Source organism: Xenopus laevis, chromosome 9_10L (assembly GCF_017654675.1).
Source record: "Xenopus laevis strain J_2021 chromosome 9_10L, Xenopus_laevis_v10.1, whole genome shotgun sequence".
NCBI lineage: Eukaryota > Metazoa > Chordata > Amphibia > Anura > Pipidae > Xenopus > Xenopus laevis.
In genome coordinates, this window is record NC_054387.1 from 135,075,860 (window position 1) to 135,098,870 (window position 23,011).

Consider the following 23,011-nt stretch of genomic DNA (forward strand, 5'->3'; position numbering starts at 1 on the left):
ATGTCAACTTTCCCCATGTACCTTAATATATCCTCATAGTTACAGACCAATTTAGAGTCATAAAGAGCTGTATAATATTCCTTGAAAGTGTCATTAATTTCCCTGGGGTCCATGGTAGTGACCCCTGTCTTTTTGTTTATTACAGGTATCGCTGTTTGCTGGGAGGGGTCCCTGCTAAGATAGGCCAGTAATTTGCCACATTTGTCACCTAACTCTAGGATATTGGTTTTGTGATAGAGGATGTTTTTCTTAAACGCTTCCGTTTGGGCAAGAAGGAGTGCTGTCTGTGCATTTTGCCATAATGCCATGGTGGCTGCGTTGGGATTGGCTATATATTGGGCTTCTTTAGATTCTGTTTCCTCCTGTTTCTCTTCTATGTGAGCCATGGCCTGCCTCTTAACTTGACTAATCAGCATAGAGTATTCCCCCCTAATATACGCTTTAAGAGCATCCCAAACCATTGTATCGTCTGCTGTACCTTCATTATGGGATAGAAAGTCAGTGATAGAGGAGGCTATAGGTGCTACCAGTTCTGGATGATTTATCCAGTGTTGGCTCAGCCGCCAGATATTGTCTCGGGGCTCTGGGCAAACCTGTATATTTAGGCTGATAGGAGAATGGTCGGAGATTCCTCTAGTTAATATTTGTATTCCCATAGTGGCACGAGCAACCTCTGGCGAGCCCAGCGCCAGGTCAATGCGAGAAAGAGTGTTATGAATAGGACTAAAACAAGTAAACTGCTTCACTCCTTCATTGCGGGCTCTCCACAGATCTGTCAAGTGGAACGTGTCTACCCATTTCAGCAGTGCCTGGTCGGAAATAGTGGGTACTGGCAACCTATCTAGATCTCTATTAAGTACATTGTTAAAGTCACCCATAATTATTATAGGAGCCAAGGGGAGTGAAGAAATTTTGCTCATGACCGTATACAGTGTCAGCAAATGGTGGCGGGATATACAGATTGGCGATCGTCAGGTGTCTGCCCATTATAGAGAGATGCAGTATTAGAAATCGTCCCCCAGGGTCAGATATTACAGTGTGCAGGGTGTACGTACAAGTTTTGGCAATAAGGATGGATACCCCTCTGGAGTAGCTGGAGTACGGCGCATGATAAGCTGCCGCAACCCACGGTTTTTTAAGCGTGGTTAGTTTACTCCCATCTAGATGCGTCTCCTGAAGCAATATTATCTGTGGGTTCTGTTTCCTCAGGAATTTGTTGACCAGTCCCCTTTTGATTTGGTCACCCAGGCCCCTGACATTCCAAGAGATCAACTTAATGCTATACATTGAAAAACATACAAATAATGACCTGTAGTATATCTATCCATTACCCTCCTAACCTTCAGTTTCTTGATAGTGTCCCGATATAGTATCTGGCATGTTGATCCATTCTGAGTGTAAAGTCTTTCTTGATACTTAAGACATGAGCTAATTAAGTAATGCTTAACTTTCCCTGCCCCCACCCTATCCACCATCAACCCCAACTTACAGTGGATCTGACTCCCAAAAAGTGTTCGAATAAGCAAAAGTGACAAGACCAGAGTCTCAATAAGAAAAGACATGTTCTCCAATGTCGGTTTTGGGTTGCAGACCCACACCGGTCCCTTCTCAGGATATATGTATGTGCATCCTAAGGTATTCCTTTGTAAGTACATCAAAACATAGTGTGTCTATGGTGCAGAGCATTTCCATACTTATCTGCGGGGAGATCTCCCAGGCCTGTTTTCCAGCCATGCGTCCACTTCTCAGGCAGTAGTGAAGAAGTGGGTTTGGCCGTTGTCAACCACCCGCAGTTTCGCTGGATATAGCATGGCATATGGGAGCTGTAGTTGTATTAGCCGCTTCTTAACATCCGTGAATTTCATACGTTGTTTGCGGATTTCAATCGAGTAATCCGGGTATATGGATATCCTGGAGTTTTCATGCATGATATCCCCTTTGACCCGTGCTTCCCTTAGTATTTTGTCTCTGTCCCTGTAGTTGAGCAATCGTGCTATCATGGGTCGTGGCTGGGCACCTGGAGGAGGGGGTCGACCTGGCACCCTATGGGCGCGTTCAATTGCAAAGGTGGGTGAGGTTATCATTGGAAAAACGGTCTGAAGCCACTGCTCCAGAAAAACCTCAGGCCGCCCCCCCTCCACTCTTTCCGGTAGGCCGAGCAATCTGATATTGTTGCGTCGTAATCTGTTCTCCAGATCATCCGCTTTAGCCTCTGTGTTAGCCAGTCTTTGTTCCATGGACTGCATCTGCACCTGAATAGGGTTAACTGTGTCCTCGAGTTCCCCAACCCTTCTCTCAACTTCTTGGGTGCGTTCCCTGATGTTTTGTATGTCATGCCGGAGAATAGTAAAATCTGAGCGTAGTTCATCAATTTTACCAATAGTGGTGGCATGGTTGCTGTTTAATACAGACATGATCTCTGCCAACGCAGCACTTTCAAACAGGGAGGAGGCCTGGTTAGTTACCATGTTCTCAGCCTCTGATGGAGCAGGTGGCTGTTGGCTTGCACCCTCCCCCAGCTCCACTGAAATCTGGGGCTCCTGCATGGCGACACTGGATATGTCTAGGGTGGGGGCAACAGAGCTGCCACTGCTGCCTCTATCCTTGGGCTCTCTGGCAAAACGCTCTAGTTATTGTGCAGTATGTGCGCTTATATCATGCCCACGCGGCTCACCGTGCTTCCCATGCGCCGTGCCTGTCACAGAGCTGCGGCCGCCATCTTGGATTTCCCTCTCTCCTCGTGCTCGCTTCTGTTTAGGCGTTTGCGTGCGCTTCTGTCCCATTTCTTCCGCAGGCGGCACTGCTGGGGAGTCGGCGGAGCAAAGGGGAGATGTGCTGGTTCGGTTCGGCCCTTAGGATTCACAATATATGGGCTGATTGGCGGGTGTCGGGACGGAGCGCAGGTTAGTGCGTCTTTCCTCCTCTAAATGCGGCCACGCCCCCCGGCGACATATCTTTAACCGCCACTTCCAATCTTTCTGCCCAAAGGGACAAAGCTTTAGTCACGGAAACCAAAGCTATAGCTATCTTACTTGTGGCTCCAGCCGACATATATGCCTTCTTTAACTCTGATTCCATGCGCCTATCCATAGGGTGTTTAAGGGCCGATAAATCATCTATCGGTAACGCTGTCTTCCTTGACAGCCTTGCTACAGGCGCATCAACTGTAGGGGGCGTATTCCAAATCTCAACCATCTCATCAGAGAAAGGATATAAATTTTCAATTTTACTTTCAACTGGTATCCTCCTAGATAACTTATTCCATTCTAACAAAATCAGATCTTTGATCTCTTTGTGTAGAGGAAAGACTGACTTCTTCTTTTTAGAGAAAAGCAGAGAGGCTGGTGGGGGATCCACCTCCTCAATATTCAACGTAAGCTTAATTGCTTTAATCAATGGGCCCAAATGCTTTTGGTCAAATGCAGAAGATAACTCTTCTTCCTCTTCTGACGACATATCAGACTCAGAGGAACTATCATGAACCGAAATAGAATCTCTGGTTCTGTGTACTGGTCTTGACATAGTATGCATAGAGTCTTTGACCGTTTGAGACACTGTATCTTTAATCCATGTCAATAGTGTTTGCTGATCAGGAATAGCTGCAGATGTAGAAGGAATGGCAGTATTATCAGATAATAATTCTCCAGAAGTGGAGCCTGAAATTTCTCTAGCCATCTCAGAAAAGCATTCTCTGCACACCCTCTTATCCCTCATAGCAGGATTATGACAAGCTTTACAGCGCCTCTCAGCTTCTAGCCTATCCCTCTTCTTCTCAGGCTCTTCTGAAGGGGCAGACATACTGAAAAGGTATAATAGTACCAGCAATAATGGGAGTTCCTTTCGTAGTTAGAGAAAAAAACAAGCACTCACTCTCTCGCCTTGGGAGTGGCTCTCTTACTGGCTGCCGGATCCATCTTCGCAGCAGTGGAACAACACCGGCACGGAATCGCGCCGAACGCTCCTTAAATCTCTTCTGCGCCGTTTGATGATGTCACGCGATGCGCCCTTCACAGAAGCGCCGCGTAGAAGCTGCTGAAACAGCAACACCCCGCCGCAGGGGTCCCCGCCCAAGCAACGCCGTTGCTACACAGGGACTGGGGCAACGGGCGGAGGGAACTCCTAAGGACTGCGCCCGGTAATCGTGATCCAAGGGGACCACGTGAGTGCTTAAAAAAAAAATAACATGTCCGAAGCTCGGACAGAAGGAAAAAGACTGTCGGTTCACAGGAAGGGGAGGGTCTTATAGCCGTGCAAGATTGGTCCTTCTGTCCTGGCTTCGGAGCTAGAGGGAAATACCCATTAGTGTTTTTGGATCCATGTTGACGGAGGATGGCCAGGAAAGTCCGACATAAAGCTTGTAACGGTCTATCTACCAGGGATTGTTCAAACAGAATCCAATTTTTGCTGGTAGGGTAATAGAACCATTCTAGTATTCTGCTTAATGTAACTGCGCTCAGATAATTATCCAAATGGGGTAGGCCCAATCCACCCTGGGATTTTGGTTTTGCTAATATATTTTTGTTAATCCTAGGCTTGGAACCATTTCAAATGAAGGTGCCAAAGCAGTTTGCAGGGTAACAAGGAAACGCTTTGGGGGAGCTTCTGAGATAGTCTGTAGTTGATATAAAATTCTGGGTAATATGTTCATCTTGATCAGGTTAATACGACCAAACCAAGACAGTGGGAGAGTTTGCCAACTCTTCAGATCTGTTTGGATTTGTGACATTAACGTCATATAGTTTATAGCTGATAGTTTTGTGAGGTCTGCTGGTATGTGAATTCCCAAGTATTTTATAGAGTCATACTTCGATTTGAAGGGGTAATTTGATTGAATATTTTGTTGCAATTGAGTAGGTAGAGAAACATTTAGTGCTTCGGACTTATCAAAATTGATTTTATAATTGCTAAATAGACTATATTCTTTCTCCTTCAACAAAGAGGGCAGGGATAAAATTGGCTGAGTGATAAAGACCAAGAGATCGTATAAAAGGGGGGAGAGAGGGCACCCCTGCCTAGTCCCATTGCTAATTTAAAGGGGTTCTGATAAGGAACCTTTAATTTTAATCCTGGCCTGGGGTTTATTATAAAGTAGACACAGAACACACCGGCACAGCATGGGTATTACTAGCAGGTATAACCTTGCTCGTTTATTGCGGATGCAACGTTTCGGGGCGTGACCCCTTTCTCAAGCTTGAGAAAGGGGTCACACCCCGAAACGTTGCATCCGCAATAAACGAGCAAGGTTATACCTGCTAGTAATACCCATGCTGTGCCGGTGTGTTCTGTGTCTACGTTGCTTTTGAGGTTGCCCAATTCCTCTATCATCGAGCACCTGGGATTCGTTTTTTCCTGGACGGCCAGGGTGTGCGAGTGTAAGTTTGTTCTTTTACGTTTATTATAAAGTTCCATAATACATTGAGTGGCTTTCGGGCCCATTCCTATTTGGGTTAATGATTCCCTTAAAAAGACCCAGCTGACCCTGTTGAACACTCTCTCAGCATCTGTCGACAGGGCCAGCAGGGGGATCTTACATCGCCTGGCAGGATCTATGATCGATATTGCTTTTAGAGTATTGTCTTTTGCCTCTCTACCGGGAATGAACCTGGCTTGATCAGAGTTAAGTGTGGTCGGTGAGTTTTAAGTCTTTCGTCTATGATTTTCGATTATAACTTAATATCCACATTCAGTAATGATATGGGTCTGTAGCTAGAGCAAGAAAGGAGGTCTTTCCCTTGTTTTGGGATTAAAGAGATTAAAGAGATATGTGCCTCAAGCATTGCCGAGGGAGAGCTAGGGTTTGTGTCCAAGTTATCAAAGGCTTGTAGCATCAGACCACCGAGGTCGGGTTGTAGTATCTTATAAAATATGATTGGAAACCCATCAGGGCCAGGGGCCTTCCCCTGAGAGTTGTAACACATTTTGAGTTAGTGGGGTTTCTAAGAAATCAATATCCACTTGATTGAGTTTCTGTGTAGTTTTTATGTGGAGAATTAATGTTGTGAAGTTCAGTATAATATTGATGCACGGCTTTGGCTATTTCTTGGTCCTTGTGAATTATTTGGTCATTGTATGTTTTAATAGCAGGGATGAAAGAGATTCCTTGACGTTGTTTAGTTGCTTTCGCTAAAAATTTAACGGGCTTGTTACTATGTTAACCCTCGATATTCGACCATCGAAGTAAAATCCTTCGACTTCGAATATCGAAGTCGAAGGATTTACCGCATTTCGTTCGATTGAACGAATCAAAGGATTTTAATCCATCGATCAAACGATTTTCCTTCAATCAGAAATTGCCTAGAAAGCTTATGGGGAAGGTCCCCATAGGCTAACATTGGTGTTCGGTAGGTTTTAGGTGGCGAAGTAGGTGGTCGAAGTTTTTTTTAAAGAGACAGTACTTCGACTATCAAATGGTCGAATAGTCGAACAATTGTAGGCACTAGTGTCTTTTTGAGAACGTCAAGGAGATGAGACGGTTGAATGATTCCCAATCAGGGATTTCAATTTGGGGTAGATTAAAGGGGACATATACCATACTTTTCAATTTAGGCTCAATCAATTGGTTTTGTAATAAAATTGAATAAAACGTTGTGTCTCATATACCTTTTGTGTCCAGTTTTTCTGTTATCTTTGTGTTTCTTATGTAGCTCCTCCCTTTCTCTTTATTTCCGGTGCTGGTATCTGTGCTGCAAAGCAGGGCGGCCGTCGGCCATCTCCCTGTCCCCTGTCTTTTTCTTCTGCGAGCAGCAGCCACTGAGAAGGACTGGGCGTACATAGGGGGAGGTGCTGGTTCTCAGTCTAATCTTGGCGCCACGCCAATCACGTCGGGGTCCTTCTCAGGGCTGCTTGCGCTCGTCCCTGCCCACAAGCACGAGCAGACAGCAAAGGAGCGAGCAAGCGAGAAGGTTTGTCCATTGCTGTTAGATTCGCCCCTCGATATTGCGTGTGGCCCCGGGGCCATTCAGGACTCACTGCCAGCATGCCACAGAGCTCGCCGTGGCCATTGAGAATCTGGCATTCAAACGTTATAACTCCTCTTCTGGGTCGTGACCCTATTCGCTAGTTCCAATACTGCTTGAAGCGCCAGCCAAGCTCTACAGAAGAGCTGCGAGCGCCAGTGATTCATTGACAGGGAGCATTTAGTTGAGCGTGGGAGCGGTGTAGTATGCTTTCTATGGACAGAGATCTTGCCGGCTGCCTGTTAGATCTGCCGTTTCAGGCCTTTGATCCTGATGTTATTTCTTCTAGAACGATTTTCTTGATCATCTAGTAAAGGAAGTGAGATTCATGTTGAGTGAATATTGTTGGTATGTGCGGTATTTGCATTTACCGACTTTTCCAATTGGGAATACCTTTCCCCCATGTGCTGAAGCTCTGTGTGTAATGCCGTTATTTTGGATTTGCGGGCTGTTTACGAGTTACAAATAAGAGATTCAATGTCCTGTCTAGAAGGCAGGGAGAGTAAGTGCGCACTCAACTCATTATCCAGTAATGTGAGGGGCCTTACAAGTTGTCGAGCCCCTATCAGAGTCATCTTGTGATAAAATCTAGTCACCCTGGTGGTCCAGTGGTGTGGCGGGGATGCCCGCCGCATGGTTCCTCTTCCTCCACCATTGCTGCTTCTTAGGGCGTGCGCGCCCGCGTCTCGTTTCCTTTATTGACGCGCTGGCGTGATGACACTGACGCGCAAAAGGACGCAATGGCGTGAAAACACCAGGGTATAAAATGGGAATTCAGTCTTGAGCAAACCGCCCGTGATAGGATCTTTTTCCTGGTGCTTTGTGAGCTGTTTTGATTCTGATTCTGTTTCTGGTTTTGACCCCTGCCTGGCTATACGATTATCCTGACTTCTATATCTGACCCTTGCCTAATATCGACTATCATTCTGCTGAACCCTCCTCTCTGATTGATTAACCGGTTTTGACCTTTGCCTGCCTGATTACGATTCTGTTTCCTGTTTTGTACCGTGTCCCTCAGACTAAAGACTCTCGCTAACAGTCGTGCCCCTCTGCCTATCCAGAACCTCTTGCCTTGCACCTCTCGTTTAAGTCCTGGTGGCATCCAAGTAGCTGAGGGCTCCTCCCAAGGCCAACGGCGGTCACACTACAGGTGAAGCACGAGCCGAGACCAGGGTGCTGCCATTTGTTCTGGTGTTGGGTGCCGACCGTGACACATCTGAGGCAGAGTGATTAATAGTAGGTAGAGAGGTACTTGCAGTTAGTGTGCAGTTCTCATTATCCGCTCCGTCCCTCTGGGAGCTTGTCGGCAGGAGTGACGCAGTCGGTAATTGCCAGTCATCTCCACTGTCCCAGCTCGGTGAGGCCTCCGCCTGCTGATCGCCGGGTTGAACCGGAGTGTGTCTGTACTCGGCATTTGTTTAGAGGTATGTGCCGGTTCCCTTGCTTCTCCCTCGTCCCGCCGATGGCATTGCGCAGCACGTTCAGGGGAAGGCGAATTACAAGATGGCGCCCGCCCTTTTGCTTCAGAACATGAGGCCGAACGTCTCTGGAAAAACTTTGATAAGTGCGTCTTTTGTTGTAAATCTTGGTCTTCTGTACCCTTTTTGCATTTCTTTAGTTTACCCATTCTATTTAGGGATGGAGTTGAGTTGTATTCTTTGTAATGTCTCTATACACAGAGCTTTGGAACAAACGTCCTGATCTGACCATGTTCAGGCCACGCCCCCTTAAACTGCTTTTTTGACATGTTTTGCTGCTGGATACACAGTTAAAGATTTCATGATATGCTGAATAATATGTGTATGTTTGCACTATGACTTCTGACTATAAGCTGATGTTTATGTTCTGGATTTATCTCATTTACAGGATTGGATTCAGTTTCATTGTTTTTATTCTAATTTTGTTCTTACCTTTTCTTTTTCAAGCCTTAGTTTACTTCAGTGATATCATTATGATGTCAGTTTCTCCCCTTCACTACATCCTCTTTGCTTGAATAAAGGCTATTTTGTTACCCGAAACATCAGCCTCCACAAATAAATTCTCAATTTGATACTGTGAGTGGGACCTTCTGTTTCCTATTACTTCAGTGCATCTTGTGGATTTCGCGCAGGCTGGTATTGCTTATAGTGCCTGTACCTGAACTGTATCTATATATATATATATATTCACACTAAATTAACCTTAGGCATTATGCTTGTCCAAGAAATCATCCAAGCTCATTAAAGGAGAAGTAAACCCCACATTGTGTTAAGACTCCATTGGCCCCTCCTACCGAAAAGAAGAAGATGGCGCCCGTGAGCTCCGCTGTGCTCACTCTGCATTTGCAGTCGCTATTTCTAGAGGGGACAGAATTCAGGCATAAGATTTTGCAGGGGGGGAGGCCAATGAGGACTTATCACAATGGGGGGTTTAATTCTCCTTTAACAGAATCTGCACTTACAACATTGCCCAGCAGTGCATTAACCAACTTCAGAACCCCCTACTCTGTTCCTTTAAATGAAAATTCTGTTCCTCTATTCTAGAGGGGGGGGGCTCTGGTGCATTCATCCTTTTTATGGGAAAAAGATCCCCCGCTATCTGTCTATAATGTCCTCTAACGTAATTGGAAAGAGTAATTGACAGCACACATAAACTGGAAAACCCATGGCATGAAATAGACACATTTATTATTTATGAGTGGCAGTAAGGAGTGATTTCCATTGCAGTATTACTGGCATTTAGTGGCTCAGTTCCCAAGTGACTCTTGAGATGTGCAACAAGGTGAGAGCGTCGAGAAAAGCATTTCCCACATTCTGAGCAGGAAAACGGCTTCTCTCCTGTGTGACCTAAACGATGCTGAGTAAGGTGTGAGTTTTGTGCAAAACATTTCCCACATTCAGAACAAGCGAATGGTTTCTCCCCCGTATGAGTCCTGCGATGGCGAATAAGCTGCATGCTCTGCGTAAAGCACTTTCCACATTCAGGACATGGGAACGGCTTCTCCCCCGTGTGAGTCCTGTAATGTCTAGCAAGGTCGCATTGCTTTATGAAACCTTTCCCACACTCAGAACAAGAAAATGGTCTCTCCCCTGTGTGGATTTTCTGATGCGCCTCCAGAACTGAGCGCCGCGCAAAACGTTTGCCACACTCAGAACAAGAAAATGGTCTCTCCCCTGTGTGCATTCTGATATGTAGCATTAGCCAGGAATAATTAACAAAACATGTTCCACATTCGAAGCAAGTGAATGGTTTGTCCCCTGTGTGATATCTTTGGTGTCTCCTAAGGTTTGAGCGATGTGAAAAATATTTGCCACATTCAGTGCAATGAAAGGGTTTCTCTCCCGAGTGGCTTCTGCAATGAATAGTTAGCTCTGTTTTAAGGGCAAAACATTTCCCACACACAGAACAAGAAAATAACTTCTCATTTGAGTGATTTCTCTCATTCAAAGTGATCTTTGATCCCTGTGGAAAAGATTTCCCCCATTTCGCACAAGGATAATTTATATCAGCGATTGTTTGTGTCTGTTCTGTAAAAGGATTAATGCTGTAATCTGATTGGTTTCCCTCTTCCCATGAAGTCACTTCCTCTTTAATCCCATCTGATATATAATTAGCTGCCAAGTTGTTATTCAGGCTGTATCCCATGATAGGAGTAGGTGTATCTGTCCCCTGTATCTGTTCTGTAAGTGGATTAATGCTACAATCTGATTGGTTTCCTCCTTCCCATGATGCTGACTGCTCATTAATCTCATTTAATATATAATTAGCTGACAAATTGTTATTCAGGCTGTATCCCATGATAGGAGTAGGTGTATCTGTTCCCTGTATCTGTTCAGTGAGTGGATTAATGCTGCAATCTGATTGGTTTCTTGCTTCCCATCTAACTAGCTCCTCATCAAACATAACAGATATATAATCAGCCGACATGGAGTTATTAGGGCTGCATCCCATGATAAGAGAAGCTGTGTCTGTTTCCTGTACAGTTTTTAAAGCAGTAATAATCCTGTTATCAGACAGATGTTTATCTTCACATAAAGCCATGTCACCTTTTATATTATCTGATATATAATTATCTGACAAGTTGTTATTCAGGCTGTATCCCATGATAGGAGTAGGTGTATCTGTTCCCTGTAGCTGTTCTGTAAGTGGATTAATGCTGCAATCTGATTGGTTTCTCTTTTCAAATAAAGCCACTTCCTCTTTAATCCCATTGGCTGGTGGGGGCTGTTCCACTGGAGAAATGTCAGGGTTTGTGGGATTTCCGTTGACACAAAAATCTGTTCCTTCAGCCCCAATCTTGCTTGTCTCATTATTAGAACATAATGTTCCTCCCAGATCAGCTGTGATATCTTTTTTATCTTCATATTCACAGTCTGGCAAAGATACAAAAACATGACTGGTCAAACTGATGTATTTTTGTTAACAGAAAAATGCTGTTTTCTAATGAACTGTCACATTACTCTTACATTCACTTCATAATCTGTGAATATATATATTTAGGTATGATAAATTATGAACAAAATATTATGGATTTAAGGACTGAATTTGTTGTCTTTCTCCCACCAGACTGTCCACTGGACATGAAAATTCCTACTGGGGATCTCGCCACCCCCAAACTACCTTTCCTTCTGCTGACTGCCTCCTGCTTTTCATAATCTCTTTTCTTTGGGGTCTGAACTGCTAAATGCACTTTCTCTCTGTGCTGCTCTTACATGATCAGCCTTTTTAAAACAGCAGATACTTTAACTATCTTCCATTTTATCTCAGAATTTCCATTTCTGACTAGTGGTCGTTTTTTCTATGTTATAAAAGTCAAAGGAGACATATAGGATAAATGAAAAAACCTTAATTTTGTAGGCAATTATAAGTAATATATGGTGTTGCTTTTACATGGTGCTAAACATTAATATTATCTTTAAAAATAGCCCCTTTATTGGAGCTCCCTATAGATGTTCTCTGGTCCCTGTCTGTGTTTCAAATGAGGGGTGGGCGTGTCCTAATGGTCCCTGCCAGAAGCACAGTAGGAGGGGGACAGCCAATCACAGCCCTGCAGTCACACAAGCACAGACAGGCTTCAGTTCCCTATCAGGTCCTGCTAGCTGCTGATTGGTTCCTGTCCTACAGTGCAGTGAGCTGAGTGCACAGCCTGGGAATTCAGGGAGCAGCAAGTGGAAGAGAAGGGAGGGATTATTAGGGTTTTTGCAGAAATATTCAATAAATCAGCCTGAAACACTACTTTTTTAAGCACAATTCTTCTATATCTAAATGAGTATAATGTACTGGTACATTCTTATTTTTTACACAAAGCGTCTCCTTTAAATCAAGCCAGAACACAATACAGTTATCTGCTTAAACTAAGCTTTTATTCTCTCTCTACCACCTCTTTTACTCAACAGGCTTTATTGTGCTTTAGAGTCAATTCAGATGGATCACACTGGCACCCATTATGGGCCATGGCATTTATGCTGCACAGGCCAATACCTTGACCAGACTATCCTCGTACTGATGATGATTATTATTAATAATAATAAAAAAGATAATAAGTCCTGTTACACATGGTTCTGATATTCTCTATGCGAAGGATAGTTGGGTTTATTGCTAGACAGCCCTGTAGTGCTCATTTTAAAAAGTTTAATTAAGCAAGATGTTTTGATATTCTGCGCCCTGCACACATTACTCACCCAGTGGGCGGAGCTGCTGGGGCTCCTCCTCCTTTATCCCTTCGCTGTAAAGGTCCTTGTTTCCTTTTATATAGTCCCACTCGTCCAAGGAAAAATAGATGGAAACATGATGAGTCCTTATGGCAACCTGTCACACACAATGTTCCAGTCATCCCCCAGCCAGAGAAAGGGATTATCATCCACTGTTACTAAACAATAAGGGGCCGCTGTACCCACCTCTCCAGTCAGCAGCTGGATGATGTTGGACATGAGTTCCAGGATCTTCTTGTCATTCTTGTTATTTTCCTTCTGTATGACGGAGCCAGGGGCATGCAGGGCCCCCCCATCATCTGACTTCTTCCTAGGGATGTAGTGCTAAATATTGAAAGGAAGAGAGAATGGTGTTTGAGCTGCAGAGAGACCCCCTTTGTACAGACAGACAGTCTCTTGTCAGTGTGCCAGTCACAGTGCCCCTCACCTCTCCAGTCAGCAGATAGATCATCTCCAGTGTCAGATTCACCATTCTCTCCTTCTTCCCCCGCTCCTCCTCCTCCTCATTTTTATCCTTCTTCTTCTTCTTCTTCCCCTTCATCCCTGTGTCACTCGTTTCCTCCCACATTCCCATTGGCTCCTTGTGGGAGGGACTGACCTGGAAGTGACCCTGGAATTAAGCACTTACACATTTCTATATCTATACAGGATTATTCCCAGCAATATCCCCCAATTAATCTCCCCTATCGGGCCATTTCCCTGCTTCTGAGAGGTCAGACTGGGGATGATTGTGCCCATGTGACTCTGGGGCAGGAAGGAAAGAGTTAGAAGATAAAGGAGGAAGAGAATGGGGAGAAGGTTGGGTTTGCAGTTGGCATATTAATGTTACTAGAGGAAGACATGTGAGGAGGGAACTGATGCAGCTGATCTCATTATATCCCAAAATCTGAATCTCTTTATCTTACTGACCTGCTTCTGTTTCCCAGAGAAGAATCGCTGCGCTGCTTGAAGCTTTGCAGAAGGGGCGGGACACAAGAAGGCGGGACCAGGCCCTCATTGGCTAATAGACGAGTGAAAGAGGAAGTTAGGGACCGAGAGCAAATGTCAAAGAGCTTTTGTAAGTGTAGAGCAGTGATCCCCAACCAGTAGCTCCTGAGCAACATGTTGCTCTCCAACCCCTTGGATGTTGCTCCCAGTGGCCTCAAAGCAGGTGATTATTTTTGAATTCCAGGCTTGGAGGCAAGTTTTAATTGCATAAAAACTAAGTATAGTGCCAAGTAGAGCCTCTTGTAGGCAGCCAGTCCACATAGGGGGCTACCAAATAGCCAATCACAGCCCTTATTTGGCACCCCAAGAACATTTTTCATGCTTGTGTTGCTCCCCAAATCCTTTTACTTCTGAATGTTGCTCACGGGTTCAAAAGGTTGGGGATCCCTGGTGTAGAGTATACTTGCCCCTCTACTGTCAGCCAATCAGTGAGCGTGTTTACATCACTACAAAGAGCTCAGTCTGTTCCACACAGGGAATTACATCAGTCGCATTGAGCTTTAGATACATGACTTGAACTGTAACTGACTGGAGCCAGTGACTCTGCCTTAGATTAACGACTCTCCGTCCTTATCATAGAACATTTACCATTTGGTTCAGTCTACATGAGCTAGTCAATAAAGTTGTGCTGTTTATAATGATTTACTTGTCTACATCATAAACAACAGTGTCTGTATAGTGAATAGAACTCGTTGTAAGGAGAAGAGGGAGTAAATGTCGGGGTGATACCTGCAGAATTTGGGAATTTAGCAAAGCAGAATGGAGGGGGATCTCTCCCAACCCGGGCGCCTCCATCAGACACTGGATGTTTATTTTATTCCCTGCTTCTATTATTTTCCATAAAGTGAATATGAAAATAATCAGTGTGGACACCAGGGGCCCACCCACATGCCTTAGACATGGGGCCCATCAAAAAACCTTAGACTAGGGGCCCACCCAGATACCTTAGAACAGGGGCCCACCAAAAAACCTTAGACCAGGGGCCCATCAAATAAACCTTCGACCAGGGGCCCACCAAAAAACCTTACACCAGGGGCCCATCAAATAAACCTTTGACCAGGGGCCCACCCCCTGTCAGAGAAATAGGGAAAGACCATTAAATAGGTCAAATGTTGAGCAGCATCAGGGACCCACTGACACCTGGGCCCACTGGGGGTTTTCCTGGTTGGCCACTCAGACACTAATAAGAGAGTTATAACAAATGACCTGCAAAGAACATCATGTAAAAATAATGAGCCAAGCAACATTGAGACTCAAAGAGCAGATTTTTGTTCAGACGTAAATCTTCCAAACCCTGTTTTCCAGTGAAACAGCCCCCACCAGCCAATGGGAAGGAGGAAACCAAGCTTACACTATTATTACAATTTTAGAACCAGCTCAAGAGAGGCACCTACTGTATTTGGTGATGGGTGAATAAATTCGGCAGGTGAAAATTCGTGGTGAAATTCTGCGTTTCGCTGCGGGCGAATAAATTTGCAAAACTGCGGTGAAATTTTGGTGGTGAAAAATGTGCTGCGTCAGAATAGTTGTTCTCATAAAAATTGTCGCGTGTCAAAATTATTTGAAAGCCCATTGACTTTAATGCATCTGGACAAAATAGGCTCGCATACAAAAATTGATGCAGGGGTCGAAATTGACGCGCGTCAAAATAGTTTTGACTCCCGTTGACTTCAATGCGTTTCGTGAATTTTTAGCTGTTTCATGAATTTTGCTGGAAATTCGCAAATTTTTCAGTGAAGCAAAATGATCCAACCTCACCCATCACTAACTGTATGTGGTGCAGTGTAAATACCAAGGTGTCATCTAAATCTCCTGCTATCACAGCCCGGCATTTACACAGGCAAACATAGGCTGCAATGCTAAGCCAAAACAAAGCCAAAAAAAACACATACCAGTGCAATATAGTTCTCTGAATAGAGAAGGAAAGTGCTTAGAAAAGTTGCATTTTTTACTGTTTTATTGAAGACCCACAAAATTCTACTAGTGTCAGTGCAGAGACATCCCAGCAATGCCTACTGTATAAGGGAGAACTAAGGAGGGGACTCTGGCACTTGCTCCCCGTGGTGTGTGAAATACCCTCACTTCATTTATTTTACTTTTTTGCAACCCTATTACCCTTTCACATCATCTTGTGTCTTTTTACTTCCTTCTTCTCCCCCCTCTCTCATTTCGCTGCTATTTGCTCAGCTCCTTCAGTTTCTGTTTTCATATTCTCTGCAGCTTTTGGTTTTATTACAGAGACGAGTTAGGCTTAATAAACACGGAATAACGGAGGATGTGAAAGGCCACAGCAGATTTCCAGACCTGAAGGATGTTGGTTGTTTCAGTAACGCAACTCCATTCTAGCACAGAGGGTTTCCAATATGCTTGTTCTGATTCCTCCATTTATCCAGGCATCTCTCTTATTTAGAGTGAGTCTAATAACTTATCAAGTGTTTTTTTTTTTTGTTTTTCTTGTTCTCAGCAATTTGCCAATGAAAGATGTAACTGTAGGGACCCATAGGGTTAATTCCCTACTGTCTAAACCACATGGTGTGGAAGTCCTCTGTTTGGACTTGAGCTATGGGGTCTCCTAGGGTTCTGGCAGGGGCAGGAGCCCTTGTGTCTGTACTGATCTTACTGTCTTACTGCTGGATACTACTTCACTGAGGAGAGAGTCATTTCAGCAGTGGCTGGGGTGCGGCAGCCCCATGCCTGGGAGTTACACCAGGAGGGACTAGAGCTCCCTAATTCCAAATCTGGATTTGGAGTGCTCGCGTTATAAACTGTGCTGGGAGCTACAGTTCAGCTATGGATTAAGCAACTGTGTGCCAGCGCTATGGACAGTGCTGGGAGCCATTGTCATTTGGATCAAGCAAGTTGTGGGTTCGGCTAGGAGAGCCTGGAGCCTTTGTGGAAGCCTGTTCCAGCTCTGTGTGAGCCCCCGGGTGAGTGGCCTGTGGGAGGGTAGAAAAGGAAAGGATCCAGCGGAGAGGTATTTTGGCAATAGCGCTACCTGGGACCAATTGTGCTCATTGGGGATAAGGGACGGAGACTCTGTATCTGCCAAGTAGTGCAGGACTTTGCCTGGTAGGGAAGTGCCATGACTGGACTGTCACAGGATCCCCATGGTAGTGGGCCATGCTATTTGAAATGCATATGTGTACTATGACAGTTTTACTTACCCTTCAAACTGCACTTTCTCTATATATAAAGTTATTTGTTATACAGTACTAAGTGTGTGAATGTTTTTCTTAATGAGGCCACCCGCAGGTCTATTACCGGATCCCATTAGGTGGAGGCACTGCCATGAGAAGAATTTTCCAGTAGCCTTTTACCTTGCAAAGGGGATTCAGGAGCAGAGTTGGTGAGATGCTACGACCTTGCCAGCAGGGGGGTCGCCAAGAGGGTGTTATATAACCATCAGCTCCAGTTTATCTCTCCTGCCCCGTATATAAATATATAAACTACCAAATGAGTTGCAAGTGCCCCTTGGCTCCATAATGACCCCTAGTTATTCTGTCACCTGCAAAATGAAAGCTGAATTGCTTGACAGTCTTCTAAACCACAACACTGGTCCCCATTCCCCAGCTGCTTTGTATTGTGGGAGAGCTGAGCCAGTGGAGTCTATAGGGGATTGCAATGTATTTCTGGGGATAGTCTCTTGGGGATACAGGAATGCAGTGATATATATGAGAGTCAATTCATTGTGCTGCCACTGCTGCACCTGAGGGAAGGAGGACATTTACTGACTGCACGTGGGTTAATCATTTGCTCTTAATGACAATGACCAAAGACGGTGCATATGGTGTTGCTATTGAGCATATGAAACAAGAAGAAAAGAGAATTTTACTCTTATAAAACTTCAGCACATTTACCCTCAATCCCTAACTCTTTGGCCCCTCCCCGCTATGCATCACACGCACAAATCCAGCGGCATTTCCCATTTGGCTGACAGGACACACTAACCAATCCTGGCTCACTCTGCCCGACCCCGCCTACCAAGCTGATATGTTCGTCACTTCCTGCAAAGCTACTGGCAAACTCTCCCAAAACAGGAAACAGGAAGCGTGACGCAAAAAATTGGCAGAGTCTGATTTAAGGCGATCATGTTTGGGTGACAAGGGGAGCTCACTGGCTATAAGTGACCGTCTGTATCTCGCTCCTTCCCCTCTTTATCAATGAACGAGTGGGTTCCGCTGTCTCCTGCATATCTCCAGGCAACACAGCTCTTCTACCCCTGGGAAGCAGGAATAGGTGAGTAAGGGGCAGAGTCTGTGCTGACACTATCAGGTTTGGTTGGCCGTGCACTGGGGACTGATATCTGTGTGACAGTTTTAAACATTGTTGTTGTGCCCTAATGGTTATGTGACTAAGGACACTGGTGAGGCCTGGGAGTTTAGTCTGACTACCTGCAAGTTGTGCCTTATACACAGACATTTGTGTCTCTTGTGTTTTGTACATTCAGCTCATCAACAAAATAAAGGAAAGACTCTCCTGCTGTAGAGACACCAGCCCTAGGGAGGGATTCTATGGATCTCGGCCCCTGTAATTCTATTGGGGGATATTGCTGGGAATAATCCTGTATAGAAATGTGTAAGTGCTTAATTCCAGGGTCACTTCCAGGTCAGTCCCTCCCACAAGGAGCCAATGGGAATGTGGGAGGAAGCGAGTGACACAGGGATGAAGGGGAAGAAGAAGAAGGATAAAAATGAGGAGGAGGAGGAGCGGGGGAAGAAGGAGAGAATGGTGAATCTGACACTGGAGATGATCTATCTGCTGACTGGAGAGGTGAGGGGCACTGTGACTGGCACACTGACAAGAGACTGTCTGTCTGTACAAAGGGGGTCTCTCTGCAGCTCAAACACCATTCTCTCTTCCTTTCAATATTTAGCACTACATCCCTAGGAAGATGTCAGATGATGGGGGGGCCCTGCATGCCCCTGGCTCCGTCATACAGAAGGAAAATAACAAGAATGACAAGAAGATCCTGGAACTCATGTCCAACATCATCCAGCTGCTGACTGGAGAGGTGGGTACAGCGGCCCCTTATTGTTTAGTAACAGTGGATGATAATCCCTTTCTCTGGCTGGGGGATGACTGGAACATTGTGTGTGACAGGTTGCCATAAGGACTCATCATGTTTCCATCTATTTTTTTCTTATAGGAGTGGGACTATATAAAAGGAAAGAAGGTGGAACCCCAGCAGTTCCTCTCAATAAGTAAGTGCTGACCCCACCTAAAAAAAAACATGTTCTGTAAGGCTACAAATGTATTGTTCTATTTTATTACTCCTCTTTCTGTGCAGGACCTCTTACTGTTCATATGCCAGTCTCTTATTCAAATCAGTGCATGGTTGCCAGGGCAGTTTGGGCCCTAGCAACCAGATTGCTGAAATTGCAAACGGGAGAGCTGCTAAATAAAAAGCTAAATAACTCAAAAACCACAAATAGTAAAAAATGAGAACCAATGCAAACTCTCTCAAAATATCACTCCCTATGTCAGGAATCCCCAACCTTTTGAACCCGTGAGCAACATTCAGAAATAAAAGGAGTTGGGGAGCAACACAAGCATTAAAAATGTTCTTGGGGTGCCAAATAAGGGCTGTGACTGGCCATTTGGTAGCCCCTATATGGCTTGTCAACCTACATTGAGAATCTGTTTGGCAGTGCATCTGTTTTTTATACAACCGAAACTTTCCTCCAAGCCCTGAATCAAAAAATAAGCTCCTGCTTTGGGGTCACTGGGAGTGACATCTAAGGTGTGTGTATCAGATGTGTAAGTGGCAACAGAAGATTATTTGTAATTATGATCGATATAGATAGATATATATATAGATAGATAGATAGATATATTACAAACAAGGGAAAGTTGTGCTCACCATTAATTTTTAAAACCATTAGGTGGGGGTGCAATGAGGCTGTGACCACAAAATACATCTAGTCAAATACAAGTCCTCTGCACTCAACCCATTATCAATATATTTAAGACAGAGACATTTTGTGCATACTTCTACTGAAAAATGCCTTACCCTTTAAACAAAACAGGGATTGTTTGTCCATATATTGCAATATATTTAAGCTGGCCAACTACGTCAAACTCATCCCATATCTGGCCAGTCCTATGCTCAATTTTCATCTGATTCATTAAGAATTCTATTGCTTCATTATACATTATACAAGGGACTAAGTTTTACCTGCAACTTACTTGGTGCTTTCAAAGTAAAACTCGCAAACTTGGCTGCCCTTTTATTAGACACCAGTCGGATCACCTGACTATAGCTGGGAAGGGTGGGAGCATATATATATGTGTATATAATTATTATCATGTATTTGTTAAACAACAAAATATTCTGCAGAGTTGAATATGTTGAGGAATATGTTGCCATTGGGAGTAACACATTTATATTCATCACTGAGCAACTGAGAGGCCTATAGGATCCCTCTAAAGAGATAAGATCTTCAGTATGTTAATGATTGTGATGGAATTGAGAGAAGCCAAATAAGGAAGGAAATTGAAAAAGCCTACCGATAAATAACACACTGGAGTACTGACAAAATGTCAATTCAGTTGAAATACAACTGCCCATGTGACTGTAAAATAATTATGCAAGAAGTTAAGCAAACAAGAAGGCAGAGGATTCTTTCAGACGGTAGAATTAAATTCACCCACCTGTGTCTTTTAGGCCCAGCTCAGTAGGTGCCGCAGAATAATCTGGCAGTGTGATATTAAGATAGATAGATAATGTTTATTTATGGGCCGGGCATTTAGGCAGGCTTTGAGAAAGGACTTTGTGCTATGAATGTAAGATCATGATTAGAAGTATTTGTATTTGTTATAGGGAGAAGGGAAAGTGGAGGGAAGAGTTGTTTGGGGGGTAAAGTTAGAATCGGGGGAGCTAAGGTTGCCATACTGGTCAGTACTCTTCAGTAGCCAACCAATCAGCATGCAGGCTGAACAGACAGATTCTAATTCAGTTGGCTGATAGGCTGAGTGATCGGAACATCAGGAAGTGAAGAGTAGCTGCAGTTTTTCTCCACTTGCTCATCTGCTGATGCACTTTGCACTGGACAGATCAAACTATTTTATCTTTACACAAATGTTTCAGGAGAGAGAGAGAGAGAAAATCATTTAGGGAAGAAGGTAAAATCCCAAAATGTAATTGCTATCTGTGGGTAGGAAGAATGTAACTAAAAAAAAAATATTTTAGGGATTGCCATTGGCTGTTATAGTCCTGTTTTTATCATTTTCAGATATTGAATCTGGCCTGGAGGCAACATTGTATAATAATGAGCCAAGCAATATTGTGGCAGTAGAAGAAGCAGATTTTTGTGAACAAGGAAATCTCACAAACCCTGAAAATTCTCTGATTCAATGGGACACACCTACAAATGTGATTAAAGAGGAAGTGGCTTCATGTAAAAAGAGAGACCAATCAGATTGCAGCATTAATCCATTTACAGAACCGATACAGGGAAAAGATACACCTACACCTATCATGGGATGCAGACTGAATAACAGTTTGACAGATAATTATATATTAAATGGTATTAATGAGCAGTCAACTTCATGGGAAGGAGGAAACCAATCAGATTGCAGGATTAATCCACTTACAGAGCACATACAGAGAACAGATACACCTACTCCTATCATGGGATGCAGCTTGGCAGAGGATTACATATCACTTGCTATTAAAGAGGAAGCAGTTTCATGGGAAGGAAGAAACCAATCAGATTGCAGCATTAATCCACTTAAAGAACAGAAACAGGGAACAGATACACCTACTCCTATCATGGGATGCAGCTCAAATGACATCCCATCGGTTAATTATATGTTGGATGCTATTAAAGAGGAGCCAACATCATCTGAGGGGGAAGATCACTTTGATTACAGAATCATCACTGTTTCTGATGAGCTACAGGAATCAGATGTGCCTTCTCCTGTTATGGGAGGCAGCCTGAATAACAGTTTGTCTTCTGATTCTGCACTGAACACTATTAAGGGAGAAGGAACTTCACATGAAGAGGAGAATCATTTAGACTACACAATTATTACAATTTCAGATCAGATGCATGGAGCAGATTCCTTTACTGCTTTTAGCCAGACTAATGACTTGCCAGGATACAATATTACTAATCAATCCCCGACAGCATTGAAGCTCATATACAAGTGCTCCGTGTGCAACAGATCGTTTGACAGTAAAAGGGGAGCTGTTCGACATCATAAAAGGAGTCATGAGTTAGAAAAGAAATTTTCTTGCTCTGAGTGTGGAAAATGCTTTACCGATCGCTCTGCCCTGAAAACACACTTTAAAATTCACACGGGGGAGAAACCGTATTCGTGTTCCGAATGCGGGAAATCCTTTTTATACAACAAAGACTTGAAAATCCATTACAGAATCCACACTGGGGAAAAACCCTTTTCTTGTACAGAATGCGGGAAACACTTTGCATACAGCTCGGACCTTAAAATCCACTGGCGGCTTCACACAGGGGACAAGCCGTTCTCTTGTTCCGAATGTGGGAAATGCTTTACTCATCGCTCGGGCCTGAAAAGTCACGAACGTTATCACACAGGAGACAAATATAGTTGTGCAGAGTGCGGGAAGTGTTTTGTACATGGCTCTCAGCTTAAGAGACACCTTCGAATTCACACGGGAGAGAAGCCCTTCGCCTGCTCTGAATGTGACAAATGTTTCTATAATAGCTTTGAACTCAACAGACATTTCCGAATTCACACTGGAGAGAAGCCATTCACTTGTCCTGTGTGTGGCCACTGCTTTGCACGGCGCTCGCATCTCACCAGACACCTCAAGTGTCATAAGGGATATCTGGCTTCTCCCCTGGAAGAGGGAAATACTTCCTACTCTGCTTGTCCCTCACAGGAAGTGACTGAAGCCACAATGGAACAATAAAACATTCGCAAATCTGAATGTCAGACATTATTATTCAGTAACACACGGTTCATTTGTTTTTCTCGAGTTCAAATGCCACTTTTCCAATAAACGTCTGCGCTCGTTTGGTAAATTAAATGCACTGTGTATTCTCAGAGTCTCTTCAGCCCCTGGAAACATAACACACACCTCAGTCATGTGACCACAGAACAGAATATTGAAATTCGTTTGCATTTATGGTAACATTCGCTTTTGCAAACCATATCTTAGAATTTGTTAGGTATTTGGTAGAATCCCAATATTCTTTTTTTCCCAAATTCTTAAAGGAGACAAATAGGATAAATGAAAAAACTCTAATTTTGTAGGCAATTATAAGAAATATATGGTGTTGCTTTTACATGGTGCTAAAAATTTATATTATCTTTAAAAATAGCCCCTTTATTGGAGCTCCCTATAGATGTTCTCTGGTCCCTGTCTGTGTTTCAAATGAGGGGTGGGCATGTCCT

The 23,011-nt window shown here is 44.0% G+C and overlaps 2 protein-coding genes across 2 annotated transcripts in view; one reads left to right on the forward strand and one right to left on the reverse strand.

Annotated features, from left to right (window-relative positions):
* Positions 1-9,605: 9,605 nt before the first annotated feature.
* On the reverse strand, positions 9,606-12,884 carry LOC108703836 (oocyte zinc finger protein XlCOF8.4). Its single transcript, XM_041576594.1, has 4 exons — positions 12,833-12,884; positions 12,617-12,743; positions 11,045-11,308; positions 9,606-10,585 (listed from the first exon to the last, which is right to left on the reverse strand). Exons 1-4 carry the CDS (start codon positions 12,863-12,865, stop codon positions 9,627-9,629), a joined length of 1,383 nt encoding a protein of 460 aa, XP_041432528.1. The 5' UTR covers positions 12,866-12,884; the 3' UTR covers positions 9,606-9,626.
* Positions 12,885-17,620: 4,736 nt separating this feature from the next.
* Positions 17,621-23,011, forward strand: part of LOC108703835 (oocyte zinc finger protein XlCOF7.1-like) — a 43,720-nt gene continuing 38,329 nt past the window's right edge. Inside the window, exons 1-5 of the mRNA XM_041576353.1 lie at positions 17,621-17,869; positions 18,227-18,403; positions 18,507-18,644; positions 18,780-18,834; positions 20,866-22,524. Of these exons, the coding sequence (XP_041432287.1) occupies positions 18,263-18,403; positions 18,507-18,644; positions 18,780-18,834; positions 20,866-22,524 (1,993 nt within the window). The 5' untranslated portion in view covers positions 17,621-17,869; positions 18,227-18,262. The remainder of the gene's footprint in view (positions 17,870-18,226; positions 18,404-18,506; positions 18,645-18,779; positions 18,835-20,865; positions 22,525-23,011) is intronic.

Bases quoted from the DNA above. Each gene is read 5' to 3' on its own strand.
- LOC108703836 (XM_041576594.1), bottom strand. From the start codon at position 12,865: ATGTCCAACATCATCCAGCTGCTGACTGGAGAG. The intron at 12,744-12,832 runs GTGGGTACAGCG...TGTGTGTGACAG, and splicing joins TCCAGCTGCTGACTGGAGAG to GTTGCCATAAGGACTCATCA. The intron at 11,309-12,616 runs GTGAGTAATGTG...TATCTTTGCCAG, and splicing joins CCAGCAGCTCCGCCCACTGG to ACTGTGAATATGAAGATAAA.